The sequence below is a fragment of the Globicephala melas genome, chromosome 2 (assembly GCF_963455315.2).
Source record: "Globicephala melas chromosome 2, mGloMel1.2, whole genome shotgun sequence".
NCBI lineage: Eukaryota > Metazoa > Chordata > Mammalia > Artiodactyla > Delphinidae > Globicephala > Globicephala melas.
Genome location: NC_083315.2, coordinates 134,185,217 through 134,205,053, shown reverse-complemented (window position 1 = coordinate 134,205,053; position 19,837 = coordinate 134,185,217). Strand labels below are relative to the sequence as shown.

The window sequence follows — 19,837 nt, the reverse complement described above, 5'->3', positions numbered from 1 at the left end:
ACAATCCTTTGGGCTAAATAATCAATTTAGTCAGAAACCAAGCAAATCAAAGATTTAACTGAAATGACTATTTTTACACAATGAATTCAGACAATTCCTCCAGAATGGCCAGGTGTCTGTACATAAATGCAACCTGAATTTTATTTATTTATTTTACCATTTGGCGGTTATCACAGATGCTTCCTTCATTTTTTTCTGCCTTAAAAATGCTAGAGGAAAAAGAAATTTGTCCATTGGGCAGATATGTCAGAAAAAGGCATAAAGTTTTAGGAATAATAAAATCCCAAGCTGTGCACGCCTACACATGATACGTGAGGCTGCATGTGGTCTGTAGCCTATTCAATCAGTACGAACCATCTTGACCCTGTTGTATTCGTCCACTGGGAAAGAATCATCTGTCTCTTCGAATAGCCAGTAATTCCAGCAACCATTCATTTCTGGATTTCTCCGGGCTCCTCTGAGAATGTTTGGCAACAGCAGAACGGCTACCCCCAGGAATCTCCAGAGAATGGGTAGGAAAGGCTTAGCTCTGTGCCTGGGGAGATGTGGACTCCTCCATGGAACCCTTTGCACTCACAGCCCGTAGGTGGCAGAACTGGGTTCAGTAGGTTCCACAGATGAATGATGGGTCTTCAGGGTTTGTGCTCTGGGCTAAAAATGGCTATCAAGAGTTAGTCTACACAAGATGTGTTAAAATTAATACCTGACTATTAACCTCTATTTCTTCTCTAGGGAATGCAGTCGAATTTTTGGTGAAGATGGTCTGACATTGAAGCTCTTTCTTAAAAGAACTGCTCCCTTTTCTATTCTATGGACTTTGACTAATTACCTGTATTTACTGGCTTTAAAGAAGCTGACAGCCACAGATGTCTCTGCTCTGTTCTGTTGTAACAAAGCCTTTGTCTTCTTGCTGTCGTGGATCGTGCTGAAAGACAGGTTCATGGGAGTGAGGGTAATGGCACACTTGATTCAATGCGTAAGGCCTCATTTAATCATAGATCCTTGGTATCAGGAGAGCTGCTTTGTTTTGTGGAGTTTCTGCAAAACTTTTCCCATTGGTTCTGAGTACAGATTGAAATTTGAAGTTGCGTTAGGACGCCCAGGCAGTTACAACATCATGAGACGATAAAGAGATTGTTTCCACTGGAATCAGTCAGCTGATTTCAACAGGAGGCACTCAGGGAAAAGAAGTTCTTTTCTTAGAATTAATGGTGTGATCATCTCCTTCTGTCCTCAGGAAAGAAGGGTCTGAGAAAATTAGCCACAGTAAAGATTATGATTTGCTTTTTTTCCAATCAACATATGTTGGGACAACTCCCTCATGTCTCTTCCCCCCAGAGATGGATTTAATATTGGTGGAAGTAGATAAGGTTACCAAACAGTAATTAAAGTCACCAATAATGGCACGATGCTGTTAAAAGTGGCTATATATCTAGTGTGACTAACTAGATATGGAACTAAAAGCAATAACTCTTACTTTGGGGTACAAATCCTTAATTGAACTGCATTAAACTTCCACCAGCCACTTCAGTTCTGAGTTTATCCCTTTCACAGGTAACATGGATTTAAAAATAAAATTTTTTTTGTATGCCTGATCTTTGTTAGATTGATGGAAAACCACACAGATGTAAGGAGCCAGACCTCATTCATATAATCTGGTATGCCACCATGATGAAAATATTGAGTAAACAGTTCTTTGAAAGGAAGTCCAAATGAATAGCCTTCTTCCAGAAGATAAACATCACACAATTATTGTTCTCCGAAAGAGATGTCCAAGACTGGATTTGAAACACATTTTGCTATCAAAATATTGCTCTTGTTGCAATGATTCCAGGGTCCTTGCCCTGCTAAATGCTGAAATTCATGTTTATATTAGAGAGAGTTTGTGACAGGTATCATCCTGAAAACTTCATCTTAATAGCCAATTAGCTAATTCTGGTTGTATCTTGGGAAATGCTGCTCAGAAATTCAGAACTGAAACTTGACATGAACAAGTGAAAAGCTACAGCAGAAGACAACACAAGAAACTGAATCAGTCCATGATACCATTAAACTATACCAGATGTGGTCCCATACTCATTCTCCAAAACTACTCTTAGATTTCACACCCAAAGGGCTTAGCATCATGTTTTCACACATGAAGCATTGGTACTGTCTGTCCACCATCACGTGCCCTGACAAGTACTTGAGAACAAGAACCTTCTTTACATTGCTCACTGATCCATTCAGCTTGGGCTACATAATTTGTGGGCCCCAGTGAAAAGTGAAAATGCAGGCCTCCTGTTGAAAAAAATTGTGAATAGGGCTTCCCTGGTGGCGCAGTGGTTGAGAGTCCGCCTGCCAATGCAGGGGACACGGGTTCGTGCCCAGGTCCGGGAGGATCCCACATGCCGTGGAGCAGCTGGGCCCGTGAGCCATGGCCGCTGAGCCTGCGCGTCCGGAGCCTGTGCTCCACAATGGGAGAGGCCACAACAGTGAGAGGCCCACGTACCGCAAAAAAAAAAAAATTGTGAATAGTTTCAACATGGCAACATCAGGGAGCCCACTGCATCTGCACAGGTCATATGCCCATGAAACTAGTTCTACCTCTATCTCTAACACCTAGAATGATACAAGGGACAAAGTAGAGACTCTACATATTTAAGGATATAGTGAATGAACTCATGCTTACAAGATCTTTCTCTTGTCTATCTACTACCACGTTGGATCACCCATGAGTATTTGGAGGGCCTTGTCAGAAGAGAGGGCAAGAAAGGAGATTTAGGGGCTTTTCTGCTCTTTCAGTGTCATGTGAATACCAAAAGGAAATAGATATGTTCACTATTAGGTTTACCAGTGAGCAAATCAATTGTATTAGAGTGAATGAATGCATTTAACCATGGAACTTACTTATGCAAGGGGTCATATCAAAAGAAGCTTGATGTTTATTTGAGGACTGTTAGGGGGAAAAGCTCAGCTGTGTAACATTTAAATGGCAGATTTAGGAAATCTGCCTAGAAGCTACAAAGCATTTCTATCTTAAAATTTGCATCTGTGGTGGGTTTAATGGTGGCCCCCAATAAGGTGTCCACACTCTAATCCCCAGAACCTGTGAATGTGACCTTACTTGGAAAAATAGTCTTTGCAGACATAATTAACTTAAGGATTTTGCAAAGAGGAGATCATCCTGGTTGATCTGGGTGGCTCCTAAATCCAATAACAAGTATCCTTATAAAAGACACACACAGGAAAGACACACAGAAGAGGAGAAGGCAATGTGACCACAGAGATAGAGATTGGAGTGATGCAGCCACAAGCCCAGGAAAGCCAGGGCAGCCGCCAGAACCTGGAAGAGGCAGGAATGTAATATTATTCTCTCCCAGAGTTGCTGTTGGGAGCGTGGCCCTGCCCAATTTTGAACTTCTGGCCTCCAGAACTATGAGAGAATAGATTTCTGCTCTTTTTAGTAACCAAGTTTGTGGTAATTTGTTACAGCAGCCTCAGGAAACTAATACAGCATCTGTAAGTAATAAGACCTGATAGAAGAATTGTTGAGTAGCCAACAAGTAGTTGTTAACAAGTAAATACGTAAATTAAGACATCATAATGACAAAATAGTAAGTATTAATGTCAGGCATGCTGGGAGAAGTCAGGTATTTTTCTTTTTAAATGACAGGAAGTGCTTTACTTCTCACTGTGAAACATTAGGAAGTGTTTAATGCCATGTTCTAGAAGAATGTCAAGGTGTAATTTTAATAATGCCCATAATCAGGCCATGGAATATAAGAAGCACTGAAACATATTCAGCATTTTGCCTTTTGACCACATCAGCAGTTCTTTTCCTTCTGAGACATATTGAGAACATGTATAATTAGGTCATTTGAGAAATTAGAGGAGGACAAATACAATACTGACAACATAAATGCAGCTCTTATTGCCTACACCCATAAATAGGACACAGCCTGTAGATGCCACCCCACTTGGACTACTCTTTTTTTTTTAATAGTTAAAGGGTTGCTTTCAGTCATCAAATCAAAATGTATATTTCTGACTCATTCTAAGTCTTCAGTAGCTCAGAAAAAGATAGTTTGGGGATTATGATTCTCATTTGCATGACCCCAAGAATTATCACCCTTAAGATAAAACATATGGCCTCCCCTACTTATTTTTTTTTTTTTTATTTTTTTTTTTTTTGCGGTACGCGGGCCTCTCACCGTTGCGGCCTCTCCCGTCGCCGAGCACAGGCTCCGGACGCGCAGGCCCAGCGGCCATGGCTCACGGGCCCAGCCGCTCCGCGGCATGTGGGATCTTCCCAGACCGGGGCACGAACCCGCGTCCCCTGCATCGGCAGGCGGACTCTCAACCACTGCGCCACCAGGGAAGCCCCCCTACTTCTATTTTTCATGTCAAAATGACACGATGAACCGAATAAAGGATGCTTTAAATTATAATATCAGTAAATACGGGTTTATCTGGAGCACCAGTTGGCCAGCATTAGCAATGCTCACATAAAAACTAATTATATGTTTTGAATAACTTGTTAATATTTAGTTTCCTTGGAATTTTGATTGAATCACAGATGGAACGGTAGTCTGCCATACATTTAGTTTTCTATTATGAAATTCTTTCAGCCAGTTTGCTGGTGAGTTTTGGTGTGTTAAAAAAACTCATAAGTAGTTGCTTACAGCTGATGTATGATAATCATGTGGAAATTAGTAAACTTCTTTAAAAGACCTTTCTTTTTAATTGCAAAAATGTTGCTAAGTGAGAATCCAGCTCTTGCAGCATTGAAGATGGGTGTTTTTCCCATCTCCAAGATCCTGTTTTGTTTAGCTAGCATTCTTAAATTCATCAGAACAAGAATATCACTGAATATCAATGATATTGATATTGATCACAGAATATCAATAAAAAAAGGTTCTCCTCAAAAAAAAAAAAAAATGAGCCACTGCTTCAGGTTTTCTTCTCTATCACTGGCATCCATTTCACTCCAATGAAAAGTAAATGTCAGACTAGAAAATTAACACCCTTTCTTTCAGATCTTGTCCCCCCCCCTTATTTTTATATTATTAATTGAAAATGTTCATTCATTTTCAAATTTCCTTGAACATGTGAAGAAAATTGGTGGGCGATGAATGGTTCAGCAGACCCCAACTTTTATAGCAGATTGAGGAAATGAATTTGTGTCCCTTCAACTTGGTAGCCACCTATTTTCTAGGTATAATTGGGTCCTTATGTGTTTAGTTTCCCAAACTTTTGGAGACTTTCCTCCATCCGCCAAGAACTGACTGGGGTATGACAGTTAAATGGAATCTTTCATTGCTTAAACTGCTCTTCTCTGAATTCAAATTGGGCTCCAGGGCACTCTAAATCAATCAGGACCCTGGAGCTGAGCTGCTACTGATTTGTGTCAATATTACATATTTAGATAAGATTCAAGACAATCTTGTTTCCATCTTGCCTCTGATTGGCATTTCTGCAGTTAACTCTTCATTCCTGGGAAGTGCAGACTGCTCTGTCTAGAACCTTCATGCTTCCCTCTGGAGGCAGTAGAGGATGGGTAGTGGGGCTCTTCCCCTTTCATCCTGCTCTTGGCAGGAGAATGATTCACGAATACAGGGAGGGGAAAGCTGAGGTGGGAAGGCTCTCCGATTTTATGCCCTCACAAACCCATAACCCCTGTCAACAAGGTGCAGTCAGTAGGTCTCCTCTACCTTCCACACGTACTCTGGAGTCTTTCCTTCCGGGATTTCTTTCCTTCTCTTCCATCTTGGTCTTCCTTTGGTGTCATTTTCAGATGGGTTTTTTTTCATATAAAAACAGATGTGTATGTGTGTGGCAGTGGGGTGGAGGATGGGAATCTTAGTTTGAGTCTCAGGCTTGACCTGCCCCGACCCAGGGACCCACCCACCTCCCCCTCACACACACACACACACACACACACACACACACACACACAGAGAGAGAGAGAGAGAGAGTATCTGGACAGCTGTGGACTGCCCACCTCTTTCATTTCTCACACGTCAACTCTTGTCCAATTTCAGTGGCTCTGAGTAAAACAGATGGCTCTACTTTATGGAAGCTTAAACGTAACATGTGGACAAGTTTAAGGATTCTGTGTAGCCATGGTTCCCTGAAAATGGACTCTATCCAAATACACTCAGAGGGAAGAAGGATGATCACCAGTGCAGGTCTCATTGGCCAAACTATGAATGTGTATCCCACCTTCAGCTGCTAACCTTGAGTCTTGAACTTGAGTGCAGTCTGGCCAGCAGTATAGCTTTGAGGCCCCCCATTTCAGAGCCTGATGTAGGCTTGGGATTCAAGGTCCATTGAAAGCCGGGGAAGCTCCTACCTGCTCCATCCAGCTCCAGAAACAGGGTTAACCACACGGCAAATTAAGGAAAGATGTTTGGGTTACAGTTAGAAAGAGAAGCAGTTAAAGGTTCATCTCAATACCCTGACTCCTAGAAGAGCTGATATTGTTATGCGAATGATAGTTCTGGAAATCATTCGTCAGTGGGAAACACAGTGACTGTAATGAGGTTCATAAACCCTCCTGGAGATCCAGAGAAGGGCTGGACCCTTTTGGGTTTTGAGGCCCTGAGTCAAAAGAGGAAAACAATGAAGGTAAAAGAAAACAAAAATCAGCCAAAATCCAGCTATTTCTCTAGGTTTTATCTATACAAACTAATTCTTTGGGATGGGAAAGAAACCTTGCTTTCAGGCAGGGCCACAGGTAGTATACATTTCAGTGAGATCACCAGATGTTTACTGTTAAAGCCCTCTTTGGGCTCTAAGAACAGGTCCCCCTCATGGTCCCCCTCTGATTGGCCCTGAGAGTTGACGCAGAGACTCTGGGAGGGAAGTGAGCCCACAGAGGAAGGTAGTTGGCTCGGGTGGTGATGTCGCTCAAGGAGCACGCAAAGATAATGGGCTAAATAAATCCTCTTCCTCAGGGTATTCACCCCAGGTGGGCACACCATGATGCGAGAGAACCCAGAGGTTTAGAAGGTTAGAAATGAGGCATCGGCCGCTTTACGATCACTATGGTTACCAACATTTTCACCCAGGTCAGATTCAAGTAACGGTTGTGGTGGGTTTCCATCTTATTTAGACACCTCTGGTTGGTTATGGGGCTGCAACTGGAGTAGGTTGTGAGGAGAGCCATGTTTTTCTGAAGCCAAGCAGGTGGCACCATGACGTGGCACCATGGGCAGAGGAGTCCCTCACGTGGACGCCAATGTGCTCAGAAGCATTGCTGTGTTTGTCAGCATGTGGATGTCACACGTGAGCCCTTCTGACACGGTACTTAAAGCGCTGGCTTCCTGCAGGTACATTTCCAGCATCCTGAGCACAAGAAGAATCATTTTGTACTTTTTTTGTTGAGAAGACAGACTAGCAATCCTTCCTTAACGATTGATTACTTCTGAAAACGCACATGACTCAGACCTGTGCTTGGGTTACATATTCTCCAGAAATCTCAAGAATATTTACTCTGCAATGAACCAATAGTTCCAGGCAGAACCACTCTAAGATCATCCAAACAACCACTCCAAATGAGCCTGCCAACCCAACACTTCCCTGCATTTTCTAGATTAGCTGAGCTCCCTTCCCTTAGTTCCAACTGTGTAGATAAGAAACATACTGAAAAAAAAATTTTAAACATGGCCATAGAGAACTTGTTCTATCAGATAGCTGTGAAATTTAAATAGAAATGCGGAAAATAATTTCTCTTTTCCCCCCAGGTAACCTATATAACCTATAAATTATTAACCTATAAATACCTGTTCATACCATAGAGAGGAATTTTTCTAACATTGGAAGTATTCAGATTTTCATGCTTTTGGAACTTAACTAACAGCAAGTCTGGCCCCCTGAAGTGAAAAATGCTTCTCTCCGTGACCGCAATTCAAAGAGACATTGGTATAATTGATATGACAATTTAAGTGGTCTGAGCTAATATTTTCACAAGCACTTAAATATAAAATGTAATGGAGACCTTTAAGACGCTCATCATGACTATAATTCTGAATTGCTATAAAATTATGTAATCTATGTCCACGTCCAATTCCTATCTTGAGAAAACTTATAATAGAAATAAATACAGTGCATATGTATTTTTACTAATGGCTGACTCAGAAAAGAAAGTGTTCCCAACCGGGTCATATCCTGGGGATAATGGTATTAAATGTTCAACACTTTCCAGACAGTGTTTTTGGTTTTTCCCTTTTTTTAAAATTTTTTGTATGGACTGTTTGTTTTCAGAATTCCCTAAGCCAAGAATTATATATTATACACAATTGCTTAAACCCAGATATTGTATATTATAGAATAATTTTAATAATTTTAAATATTAAACAGCACATCATGTTAAAGTTTCATTAGGATTAACACTGTGTTCTATTACCCCTGTCTTGAAGACACTACCTATTTTTTTGACTAAGAAAATACATCTGATGTTTGGTAAAAAGAAAACAAGTATTAATTCAAATTTATTATCCTACAAGTTCAGTATTTTGAGGGAAATCTGTGTACATGAATACTTTAACCTATGAACATTAATTAACACAAAAACAGATCAGAAAATGCCAGTGTTTAATGTAACTTTTCATTTCTCTGACATCAGATTGCCCAAAGAAATGTTGCAAATCCCTGGCTGAACTATAAATCCCCAAATCAAAGAAAATGATAAGTCTCACAGAATTCCCAGGTCTAGGTAACCACTTCACCATGTTTATTTATGAGTCTATGACTTCCTGTTTGGAAAATTTCCTTGACACCTCACATTGTGTGCATTTGTATTAAATTCTATTCCCTATAGTTTGAGGCATAGTCTAACTGGAACACATGGCTAGAAGGTTTAGAGACTGTGATACTCAGTCAGCAAGAGCAATGACCCCCACACACACCGAGCAGCCTCCTGGATAACGCTTTATGAAGACAGTTTTTCACTGCTGACAAGTCGGCTTCTGTTCTCAAGTACTCCTGCTGCTTTTCATAAAAGACGCTTTAGTATGGAGCTGGCTCTGAAACCAGCTGTGCCCTTGCTTTGGGTGGTCATTAACAAAAGAAATGCTTTAACAGCATCTAAATTATATGTGCCATCGTTATCATACTTTGCACTGGCCTTCAGCAAGTCTACAGTTGCATGTTGAAGATCTACATTTTGTTGTAATGAATAATTCACTAATAATATTTCAAAGGGTCAAAAAATATCCCACATGTGAGAAATCTATCTACAGAGGAACTGATTTGCTTGCGAATCCTCAGAACTGAAGCTTAACAAAATCGATCACCAGGTATATTTAAATTTCCCACAAAGTTGCATCATGATTTTAAAGTCAGTGAGACTATTTCACAAGGAAATGACATAGTGTTTCCTATTCCAGGGTTGTCATTTTACTGTTTATTGTAGCTCTAAAATGTTTTCCAGTAGAACCAGTTCAAGGTAAATTAAAGAGATGCCAACCGGCATTTCACAAAGGAAGTGGACTCCTGTTTGGAATATACCAAGGATCATATTAATTTACAGTCAACCATTATGATTTCAATCAAATTCTTAATATTTCACTTTATACAGCTAATGCTCTAGAATAATTGAATGAAATTATCTTTCTGTGGCTTAATTTGCATGTAAACAAAAGGAAGAACTAGCCTCCGTTTGATATTCCAAGTGACAGTGCAAACTCAGCTCGCTCCTTATAAATCACTCTGAAAGATTATTCTCTTTCCTTTTTTCACTTTGGCCTAAAAGTGTCCTCCTAGCTGCATCAATATTATGTCTCCATAATCAAGTTCTGGTTATGTGGAGATGTTCAGAAACATGCATTGATCCAAGGAGCTGATTAAAATGTATGCTGAATTGTCTGAGGAAAAAGAACACAGTACAGATGAAAATGCTAAGAAGTGACTTCCTATTAAATTTATTTCACCACTATGGGTATTAATCTCTAGGAAGTTGATCTAAAAATTAAACTACAATTACTAGCCCTTAATTAGAATGTGAGCAGCTTCTATATTTTCTGCCTGGATGTCTCATGAGCATACGGATTTCTTGCTAATACTGACCTTTCCTACATTTAAACAGTGATGTACAAGAGGCAATTGGGTTTGAGGAAGCATGTAGCAACTCCCACGAAGCCTTCAATTGCTTCTCTGGGGTATGGAGGCATCAATTAAAAAATTTTTTCTCTTTGCATTCTACTTGATAGATAGTTGCCGCAATAATGGCAATCACTGGCATCGTCATGATGGCGTATGCAGATAATTTCCACGCTGATTCCATCATAGGAGTAGCATTTGCAGTGGGCTCGGCCTCGACATCTGCACTGTATAAGGTATTTTGTGCACTTCCTTATGTACTCAACTGTCATTCGTAGCTTAGACTTTTAAGTAATAAAAGAAAGAAGGACAAAGAAAATCTTGACTTGCCAAAAAAAAGATGGTTTAAATAATAACAAGTACCAATTATTGAGTACTTGCTACAGGCTGGGTGCTTGCTAGAAATTTTCACCTGTGTTAATGCACCTTTATGAGGCATAGGTACTTATCCCCACTTTCCAGATGAGGAAACTGAGACTTTGAAAGATTAAGTAACTTGTCCAAGATCATCCAGCCAGGAAGTGATAGAGCCAAGATTTAAACTCAGACTGGTCAACTCCATAGCCCGTGGTCCGTGCCCCGAACCCTCCCAAATCATCCATCAGTTATAGCAGGAGCCGAGGAAGACTTCTCCCCTATGTTTCTTTAATTAACTACTGAGGTCATTATTTCAACTACAATGAGGTATTAAAAATACCTTGAGAGTTTACTGTTTGTTGCATATTAACCCCGTGCCATGTTATTAGCTAAATGAAGAGCCTCTTTTCCTCTCTGATGGATACTCTGGGTTTGTACTCACAGTTCCTTCTCCCCTGGGGTGGCCTGTCATCAGTGAAAGCTCTATTCGGAGTCACTGTCCCTGACTTCAGAAGTGAGGATTAAGAGAGCAGATCTAAAAGGTTATTCACAGAAGCTCCACTTTTCAGAGCCAACTTTCTGGATGTAGCTAAAGAACTGTTCCACTTTCACCTCTCTTGGGGTTTCAATGAGAAAATCCTCTCTGAAAGGCAGAAAATGCCCTTTGCATCCCCCCCGGATGCCTGTTCCGATTATTCATCAACTCTGCCGCTCAGAGGACATTGTGTCTATTTCCATATCGACATTTCCTCGCCCACTGATTCTGTGACAAGCTTGACAGGTGTTCACTCAATCACCATTGGTGTCTAACTTGCCTCCAACTGAGACTCCACGGAGATGTGTGATGTGACCAAATACCATGAGCACGTGCTCAAGTTCTCTTAAGTCTCTCAAGAGAAAAAAATGATACGTTTAGTTGAAATTAAAAGCAATACCCGGACTTGCTATATGCCTGGGATGGCTCTTTTATAGAGAGAATTCTCCTGACCATGTTACAGATGTATTCATTCTGGGAGTGGTAATATTTTGCTGACATGCACAAAATTGTATGTGCACCATAGAAAAGAGATACTCTGTGCTACATTGTTTAAGGATTAATAAAGGAAGCAGAGGGGTTAAAAAGCCAAGAAATATGGACCAGAGAACTGGCTCCTCCCCAGCCTGATGTGTGATTTAGGTTAGCTATATATGTCTCCTTGCCATCTTTTTCTACACACAGATTTAGAATCCAGAAAACAAAGACCATCTTTTTTTAAATCTGGAGAATACGGTACTTGTGAAAATATTTTAGGCTCAGAGAGAAAAGTGCTTATAAATCCATGGCATTGTTACTATTTCTCTCAGTAATATAATGATAGGGTCTCTCTGTCCAATTTAGTTTTCAGTACCTGTCAAAATAAGGGTAAAATGAATCCCATGCTTGAAGAGAAGAACTGACGGCACCTCAATCCTAGATGTTTCTGGGCTTGTCTGCACTCTTATTTATCATCCACGCCATAGCCATAACTGATGGTGGTGTTTTTCCCAGTGTTTCCCTGTGGCACAGAAAGTGGAATTCATTTTATGGCATTTGCTGTTTCATATGAAGGCTAGAGGGCATTTGAATTCCTTATCTCAGCAGCACATTTAGTGCCATGGAGACGGTGGGATAAGAAGACATAGAGCCTAAACCCTGGGCCAGTTAGTTCATGATGTAGAAATTGCCTTTCTGATACAGCAATGTCCCTGACTGTGTGGCTAATGAGTTCCTTTCTCGTTCTAGGTTTTGTTTAAGATGTTTCTCGGAAGTGCCAACTTTGGTGAAGCAGCACACTTTGTCTCCACTTTGGGTTTCTTCAACTTAATCTTCATCTCCTTCACCCCGGTCATCCTGTATCTCACCAAGGTGGAGCACTGGTCCTCGTTTGCAGCTCTGCCGTGGGGCTGTCTCTGCGGGATGGCAGGGCTCTGGCTGGGTAAGTGGCCCTGGGTTTTGCCTTCCATTTCCTATGTCACTTGACCTCTCCTTGGAGAGTTAAATTGTCATAGTAAGATTATTCCTTTGGGTACCCCTGTCCTCTATTTCCCAAACTTACCTAACGTTGGTTAATGGTTGCAAAGTTCTTTGCAGATTATTGCTTGATTAGATCAGAGCTATCCAGCTAGTATGCCTCCCATGGGTTAAGTGCTGAGCTGATCACCACGGATCCTCAAGTAGCCTCGTCCATGCTTCATGATGTACTGTATGATGTTATTGTGTTCCATGTGTGGCACAGTGTGTCAGGCGGGGGGGAGAGTGGATGGGGGATGCGAGGGACTCAAAGTGGATCAAAATGGCAGGAGCACCAAGTGCAGAAGGAACTGGGGAGGAAAGAAGGAGATGTCATTCGGGAGGGCAGCAGGTCACGGAGGGCCTGGAACGCCACGTTGAGGGGATTGGCTTTCAAATCCACTTAATGAGCTTTAAGCAGGGAGGTGACAGGCTTACATCTGCATTCTAAACAGTCTACTCTGGTCGTGTCTGGAGAATGAGTTTGAGATGGGAAACCCTCACGGAGAAAGAGAAGATGACAGAACAGGATGAGGTGGCCCTGCTAAGGAGGCTGTGCCTAGCAGATGACCAAGAAATAGCCACCTGGAGTGTTTCTCATGTTCTGTCTCCCAACTCCCCATGACTCTGAGGCTGTCTGCTTCACCTGAGCAGCTGGGGGGCTCCCACTTTCCAGCTGCGCTTTCATTTAATGTGAGAGGAACCTCAATATAACAAGCCCACTCTTTCCTCACCAAGCAGTTGAACAACAACAAACACCCAATGACTCAGTGTCTCTGCTCAGAATCAAACCCCTTTCATTCTGCTCCTCTCCCCCCGTTCCACCCGGTAACAGCACCCTCTGCCTACTCCATGTTCACCTGCCATACTGGACCTGCAGGACATCTGCCACCCCTCAGTTGACCTTATTTATCAAGGTGACATAGTCTGAAACAGCACTGCAAGTCTTAGGAGGGAAAAAGAATGCCCTTGTTTTCGTTCCCGCAAAGACATTGGGTCATCTTCTTCTACTCTGGCCCAGGCCCCTAAGGGGAGCTCTTCAACTAGACAGGAAACACTCACGAGAAAGATCAAACATTAACTGTTGATCCTTTAAATTCTACTTTTGAAGGCCAAAAATGTGTAGTTATGACCGCTCACAACCTGTGCTAAATTGAGTAGTAGAAATCAATAGCAGTCTTTCCATAAGACCAAAACACCCTAATTAAAAGTGCCTAGATCTCTTCCTGGCCAAAAACAATCTAATTGGGAATAACCATAGCCCAAATTTCACTACCTCTTGGCCCCAGCTGTGACCCGTGATCTCCAGCTTGCTGCAAAGTAGCCCTCCACCCACGTTGATCCCTTGGCACCTCTAATACGTGCTCCTAAGCAAGCCTGCTCAGGCTGGGCATCACCCATGCTAGCCGGACCCTGCAGTTCTCCACCAAGCAGCATGATCTCCACACTGCACTGGGTGTAGTGCCACCCAGCTTAGAGCTGCCCCACAGGCTCATCCCCGTGCCTGGAGCCCTCTCTGTGCCAGGGTTGCCCTGGCAAATGAGGAGACAGCCTCTCTCCTGACTGTGTTACACACCCCAGGGTTTTACAATCTTCAGTGCTTCTGCTCTTGAGTTTTTAGTGCCACCTTCTCTTCTCCATAGGAATCAGATATGATCTAGTGAGAGCAGGGCTGGAGACAGATCTGAGAGGCAAAGAGCAGGCTGAACTCTGACCCCAACCCCCATCACCTATAACTATGGCTTCAATCTGCTTAGGTTCACCTGGCCTCATTCCTGCTCTGGCTTGGCCATAGCCCACGTGCAGATTGACATCATCCATTCACCTGACATGTCTGAGGCCCACTTAAACTCGGGCAGGGCCCCGTGCTATAGACAACATATTGAATTATGTATTCTTGTCCTGAGATTGTCCAAAGAGCTTGTAAGTGTTCCACCTAAACACTAAGGAAAAGCAGACATCCATTGCAGTGAAGCCACTCGGTTCTTGTTGAGTGAGAAACGCTCAGTTCTCAACCAAATACCAATACTTCCTATCGATCTGCTAAAATATCCAGTTCAGCCAATAAAATGACAGTTGGGGAGTTTAGCAGAGTCTGTGCTGTGTTTAATAAATTCCTGATTTGTTAGAACAGGTCATATTTGACTCCCCAAACTTGAGGAGAGAGTTGAGATGCTGGAATATTCATTCCCATTGCAGCTCTGCCATAAAGGAGTAGTTATCAACTTAGGAAGGTCCTCTGCCTTTATTGCCACTACTATTGTATGAAAATTATGAACAAGCCCAAGTTTTGTGAAAGTCCAACCCACCGTCTCTAACCAACAAGCAGGAGTGACTCCAGATGACTAAGTTAGTGAGCTTAATTAAAGTAAGAATTATAGATAACAGTAGAAGAATAAACACTGTCCTAACTGGAATGGTTCTAGACCCATCTTTGGTTCTACAGAGAACGGGCAACAGGGTTTTGAGTCATTTCCATAGAGATCCTTTCTGAATTGAGGACTTTTTGTAGTCGTTAAGACTAATTTCTCTAACCCCTAAAACAAACATTAGCTTGAAATCTATTAAAATAATGCTATGTAATTTATCATTTTCTTTTCAAAAACAAGTATTTTTGATCATTTTTGTGTAGATAATTATTTTAACTAACTTTATATTTACCTAAAAATGTCAGAAGATATGTATTAAATGGTATCAAGTTATACCTACAGTTGGTTCTGTGGACCTGCCCTGGGGTCATCTGTGCACAAATCAGGATGTGGAGAAGGTGCCTGGGGTTCGGTGAATTACACTGCACACAACTTTGTTTGCTCATGTAATGCTCACCCCAAAAGAGAGGGAATAATGCAGCATAGGCCATCCTTGGACAGATCTTCTGTTAGGCAGTAACACCAGGGCCTTTTAGTTATTCAGGAATATAGCATGATATAGTAAAGTAACAAGGGAGGAAGCCCCAATCAGTCACCAGCTTTCAACCTCTGGCTCAACTTTATAGTGCTAATGAGCAGGGTACTGAACTGATTATTTCACTTCTTTGCATGGCTCCCTACCCGCTTTGCCAACCAAGAGATCAGGCAGCCAGGATAGCAGAGGAGGAAAAAGGAATATGACTATTTCAGGTACAATACATATGAATCCATCTCCAGAATTAGAGGATTAATTGATCAATGGTACAGATAATTTAGAAGGCATGTTTAGCATAGACATGGATTCTTTTATGTTAAGAAGGAAAGAGCCCAGCATAGCAATTCCCCTTTATCCTGTATATCCTCCTTTATTTTACAGCCTTCAACATCCTGGTGAATGTTGGTGTGGTGCTGACATACCCAATCCTCATCTCCATCGGAACAGTGCTCAGCGTTCCTGGAAATGCAGGTACTGTACGATTTGATGTGTGCACAGGAAGTCTCCTGCTTGTGTTTGTTTTATACCCTGAATTGTTTCTTCGAGCAATTGTGAATTATGTCACTTGCCTGGGAAGATGTTTTTAAATATCATGAAGGTGGCAGACAACAGAATAACTATGCATCACATTTAAAATTTCCAGCTACAAACACTGTTTTAACTTGGTTGTGCTTTTAGAATTAAATACCAAATGTATCATTTGGGTTTCATGTAATCTCCCTGACAACATAATTTTGTGGTATTTTTAGAGGAAGTCCTATGGAAACAAAAGGCATCCCAGCATAGGACTCTCAAACATCACTAATGAAAGTGTAGGAAACATACAAGGTGTTGGCACCCCATCAGACTACCCGTGGGGAGCTGTGAAAGATTCTCCTGGGGGCACAGCAGATGGCCCTCTGGAACAGACATAAGAAAAAAGCAATTTGACTCACTTCAGGGACAAGAGGAGAAGCTACTTTTCCAGGAAAATCTTTCTAGGTAAACTGTCCGTGGAACAAATAATGAAAGTGGGTTGTCTGGAATGACTGTATAGTCCTTCTAATTTTAAAATTCTATTTTTCCAAGTCTTAGGTAGCCATCTTTCTTTACCCCCAGTACAATCAGCAAATATTTATTGAGCACTTACTATGTGATCATGACTATAGAAGAGACTGGGAAAAAAAGATATTATTGTTCCCATAAGAAACTTACACTGAATATGGAAAACAAGACCGACATATATGAAATAACTTAGAACTCTACAAAGTAATTTATCATCAAATGCCAAATTGTGTAGAAGACTCCAAGGACTATAAGATATTTAGAGGAAAGTCATATCAGGGAGGAGTGGAGTTGTCAAGGAATTCCATTCATTCATCCATGAATTCATTCATTCAATAAATAATTTCTGAGCACTTAGTATATGCTAACAACTGTGCTAACACCTGGTGATAGATGCTGAATAAGACACAGCCTCTACCCTCAGGACCATGTAGTGTAGAAAGGAGATGAAAGGAACTGAGTAATTACAATGTAGAGAGAGAATGGCTTTGATAGAGGTATGTACTGAATGCTCTGAGTGCACACAGGAGGGGCATCCAAGGAGGCTTCCTGCAAGAAGAGTAAAGGGAGGGATCTAACAGAGGGTTTAGCTGGATGAAGTGCATATGAAGAGGGAAGAGCACTGCATGCAAAGAGAACAGCATATATATGATTCCACTCCTAGTTACATTCCTGCAAAACTGAAAACAGGGACTCAAAAATATCCTTGTATGTGAATGTTCATACTATTTACAACAGCCAAAGGTGGAAACACCTAAATGGCCATCCAGAGATGAATTGATAAACAAGTTGTGATACAATGGGATATTACTCAGCCATAAAAAGGAGTGAAGCCCTAACGCATGCTACAGTATGGTTGAACCTCGAAAACATTATGCTAAGCGAAAGAAGCCAGATACAAAAGGTCACATATTGTATGCTTCCATTTATAGGAAATATCTAGAATAGGTAAATCCACAGACACACAGCAGGCTGACGGTTGCCAGGTAAGAGTAGAGGGCTGGGGAGTAACTGCTTGATGGGTACGGGGTTTTATTTTGAAATAATGAAAATGTTTTGGAAACAGATGGAGGCGGTTGTACATTAAGCTGTACAAAACGAATGTACAAAATGCTACTAAACTCACTTTAAGCCGGTTAATTTTATTTTATATGAAATTTACCTCAATTAAAATTTTTAAAAAGACTAACATGTGCAAAGACCTAGACATTAATAAGCCTGGCTCATTTAAAAAATCTTCAGTGGTCCAGTGAAACTGGAGAAGCATGAAGGGATGCAGAGGAAAAGTATTAAGAAATAAAACTGCATGTACACACTGCTATATTTAAAATAGGTAACCAACAAGGACCTACTGTATAGCACAGGGAACTCTGCTCAATATTCTGTAATAACCTAAATGGGAAAAGAATTTGAAAAAGAATAGATACATGTATATGTATACCTGAATCACTTTGCTGTACACCTGAAACTAACACAACATTATTAATCAACAATACTCCAATATAAAATAAAAAAAAATTTTTTTTTAACTGCAGAGGTTATTCAATCAGATGGCATTTGCCTGGAAGGGTAAGTATGATTTAGAGAGAGGGAATGGAAAGCAAATGGAGAGAGCGGTATTGATAATGACGTGGAAAAAGAGAAGATGAGCTTGAGAGAACAAGAGAGACTTTTGGAAATCTCTTAGAAGTAGCACTGATGGGGTCATTTGTTTTCAGAGAAGTTTAGAAACAGTGATGGACTGACTGACTTGCCGTTCCTTCCCTAGCTGTGGATCTCCTGAAGCAGGAGGTGATATTCAATGTTGTCCGCCTGGCTGCTACCATCATCATCTGCATTGGGTTTCTGCTGATGCTATTGCCGGAGGAGTGGGATGAAATTACCCTGAGATTCATCAACAACCTGAAGGAAAAGAAGAGTGAGGAGCATGTGGATGATATCACTGATCCCAGTGTCCACCTGAGAAGCAGAAACAGGGCCATTGGGACTGTGTCCATACCACTGGCTTAGAGAGGAACACATTCTGAACGCACGTGTATGTATATTCTGTGAATATAATAAAATTTTCTCACCACCTGTACACTCAAACGACAGTATTAACTCTGAATTTGCATAAGTCATATGTGAAATAATGCTAACAATAAAAGTTTACATTTATATGCTTATCAAGGAACTGGTGTAAATAATCATAATAAATTTTTTTATTAAAACATATTCATACTTGTTCTATTTCTTCTGGGTTTTTTTTGGGAGGGGGAGATTTTCTCCTAATTCACAAAATTTTCTCAAAATATGAGGTTCTATTAAATTATGGGCTTGTCATTACCTTTTTCTCTCCTGGAACTGAGACCTTTTCATTCAATCAGAAAAAATTGCATAAGAGGAGAAAGTACATGAAAAGGATACACACTTTACATATATTTAAGTCCAATAAGAGCCTTCAATATGAAAGCTGGAAAGTAATTATCAACAGAGTATCTTCCATATGCAAGACCTACACTAGGAACAATGAAGACGTGAAGATGTAAGACTCCATCTGTACTTTCAACATGCTTACAGGAGCACAGAGCATAAAAGAGGTTAGAAATATCTCTAATATGAGGTAGACATTTGGAAATGGTATAATGGTTATGGAGAGGACATCTATTTCACCAGTTTTAGAGCTGTTTACATTTGCTGTCACTTCAAGTCCCATTCACTCTTCAACCCACCTTCTGGGCACCACCTTCTGCCCACATCATTCCTCTGGTGAAGTGCATTCACCAAAGTCACCAATGACCTTTTCTTGCAAAACCATATTGACACTATTCAACCCTTACTTTATTGTCCTCTCTGTAGCATGTGCATGATGACCACTCCTTTTTCCTGCAATGTTCTCTTCACCTAGATCCCATTATGGTCTCCTGGTTCTCTTTCTCCCTTACTGGCTGCTCCTCTGGACTCCTCTTCCTAGGCTGGTCTCATTGCTGTCCGTGTTCAGTCCTTGTCCTTCTTAGTGTCTCACTCCACACTCTCTTCCTCAGAGATCTCATCTGCTTCCATGGCTTTCAATGTCATCCATGTGGTGATGGCTTCATAATACTTATCTCCAGCCCAGATTTGTCCCCCAAGCTTCAGATCTGACTATCCAAATTCCTTCTGCAGCCTCACTTGGATGCCCCATTGTTCACTTCACGTTCAAGAACATAGTTAAATCTATCATCTCTCCTCCTCAGACCTACTCCGTCCTCTCTCTTGTTCCCTGTCTAGGTTAATGGTACCATCATTCACGGGCTGCCCAAGCCAGAGATCAAACTTAACTTCTGCCTTCCTCACCCTCCACATCTAAACCATAAATCTTATTGATTACTTTCCTTAATATTTCTTGAATCCATGCACTTCTCTACTATGCTACCTATTCTATGACCCTATCATTTCCTG

General features: G+C 41.2%; 1 protein-coding gene across 3 annotated transcripts in view; it reads left to right on the top strand.

Annotated features, from left to right (window-relative positions):
* The window catches only part of SLC35F4 (solute carrier family 35 member F4), a 293,839-nt gene extending 275,257 nt beyond the window's left edge, over positions 1–18,582 (top strand). For all 3 annotated transcript variants that reach the window (XM_060293630.1, XM_060293629.1, XM_030855100.2), the window contains exons 4-8: positions 733–952; positions 10,194–10,319; positions 12,203–12,395; positions 15,755–15,844; positions 18,186–18,582. In XM_060293630.1, the coding sequence (XP_060149613.1) occupies positions 733–952; positions 10,194–10,319; positions 12,203–12,395; positions 15,755–15,844; positions 18,186–18,427 (871 nt within the window). In that variant the 3' untranslated portion in view covers positions 18,428–18,582. The remainder of the gene's footprint in view (positions 1–732; positions 953–10,193; positions 10,320–12,202; positions 12,396–15,754; positions 15,845–18,185) is intronic.
* The last annotated feature ends 1,255 nt before the right edge of the window (positions 18,583–19,837 follow it).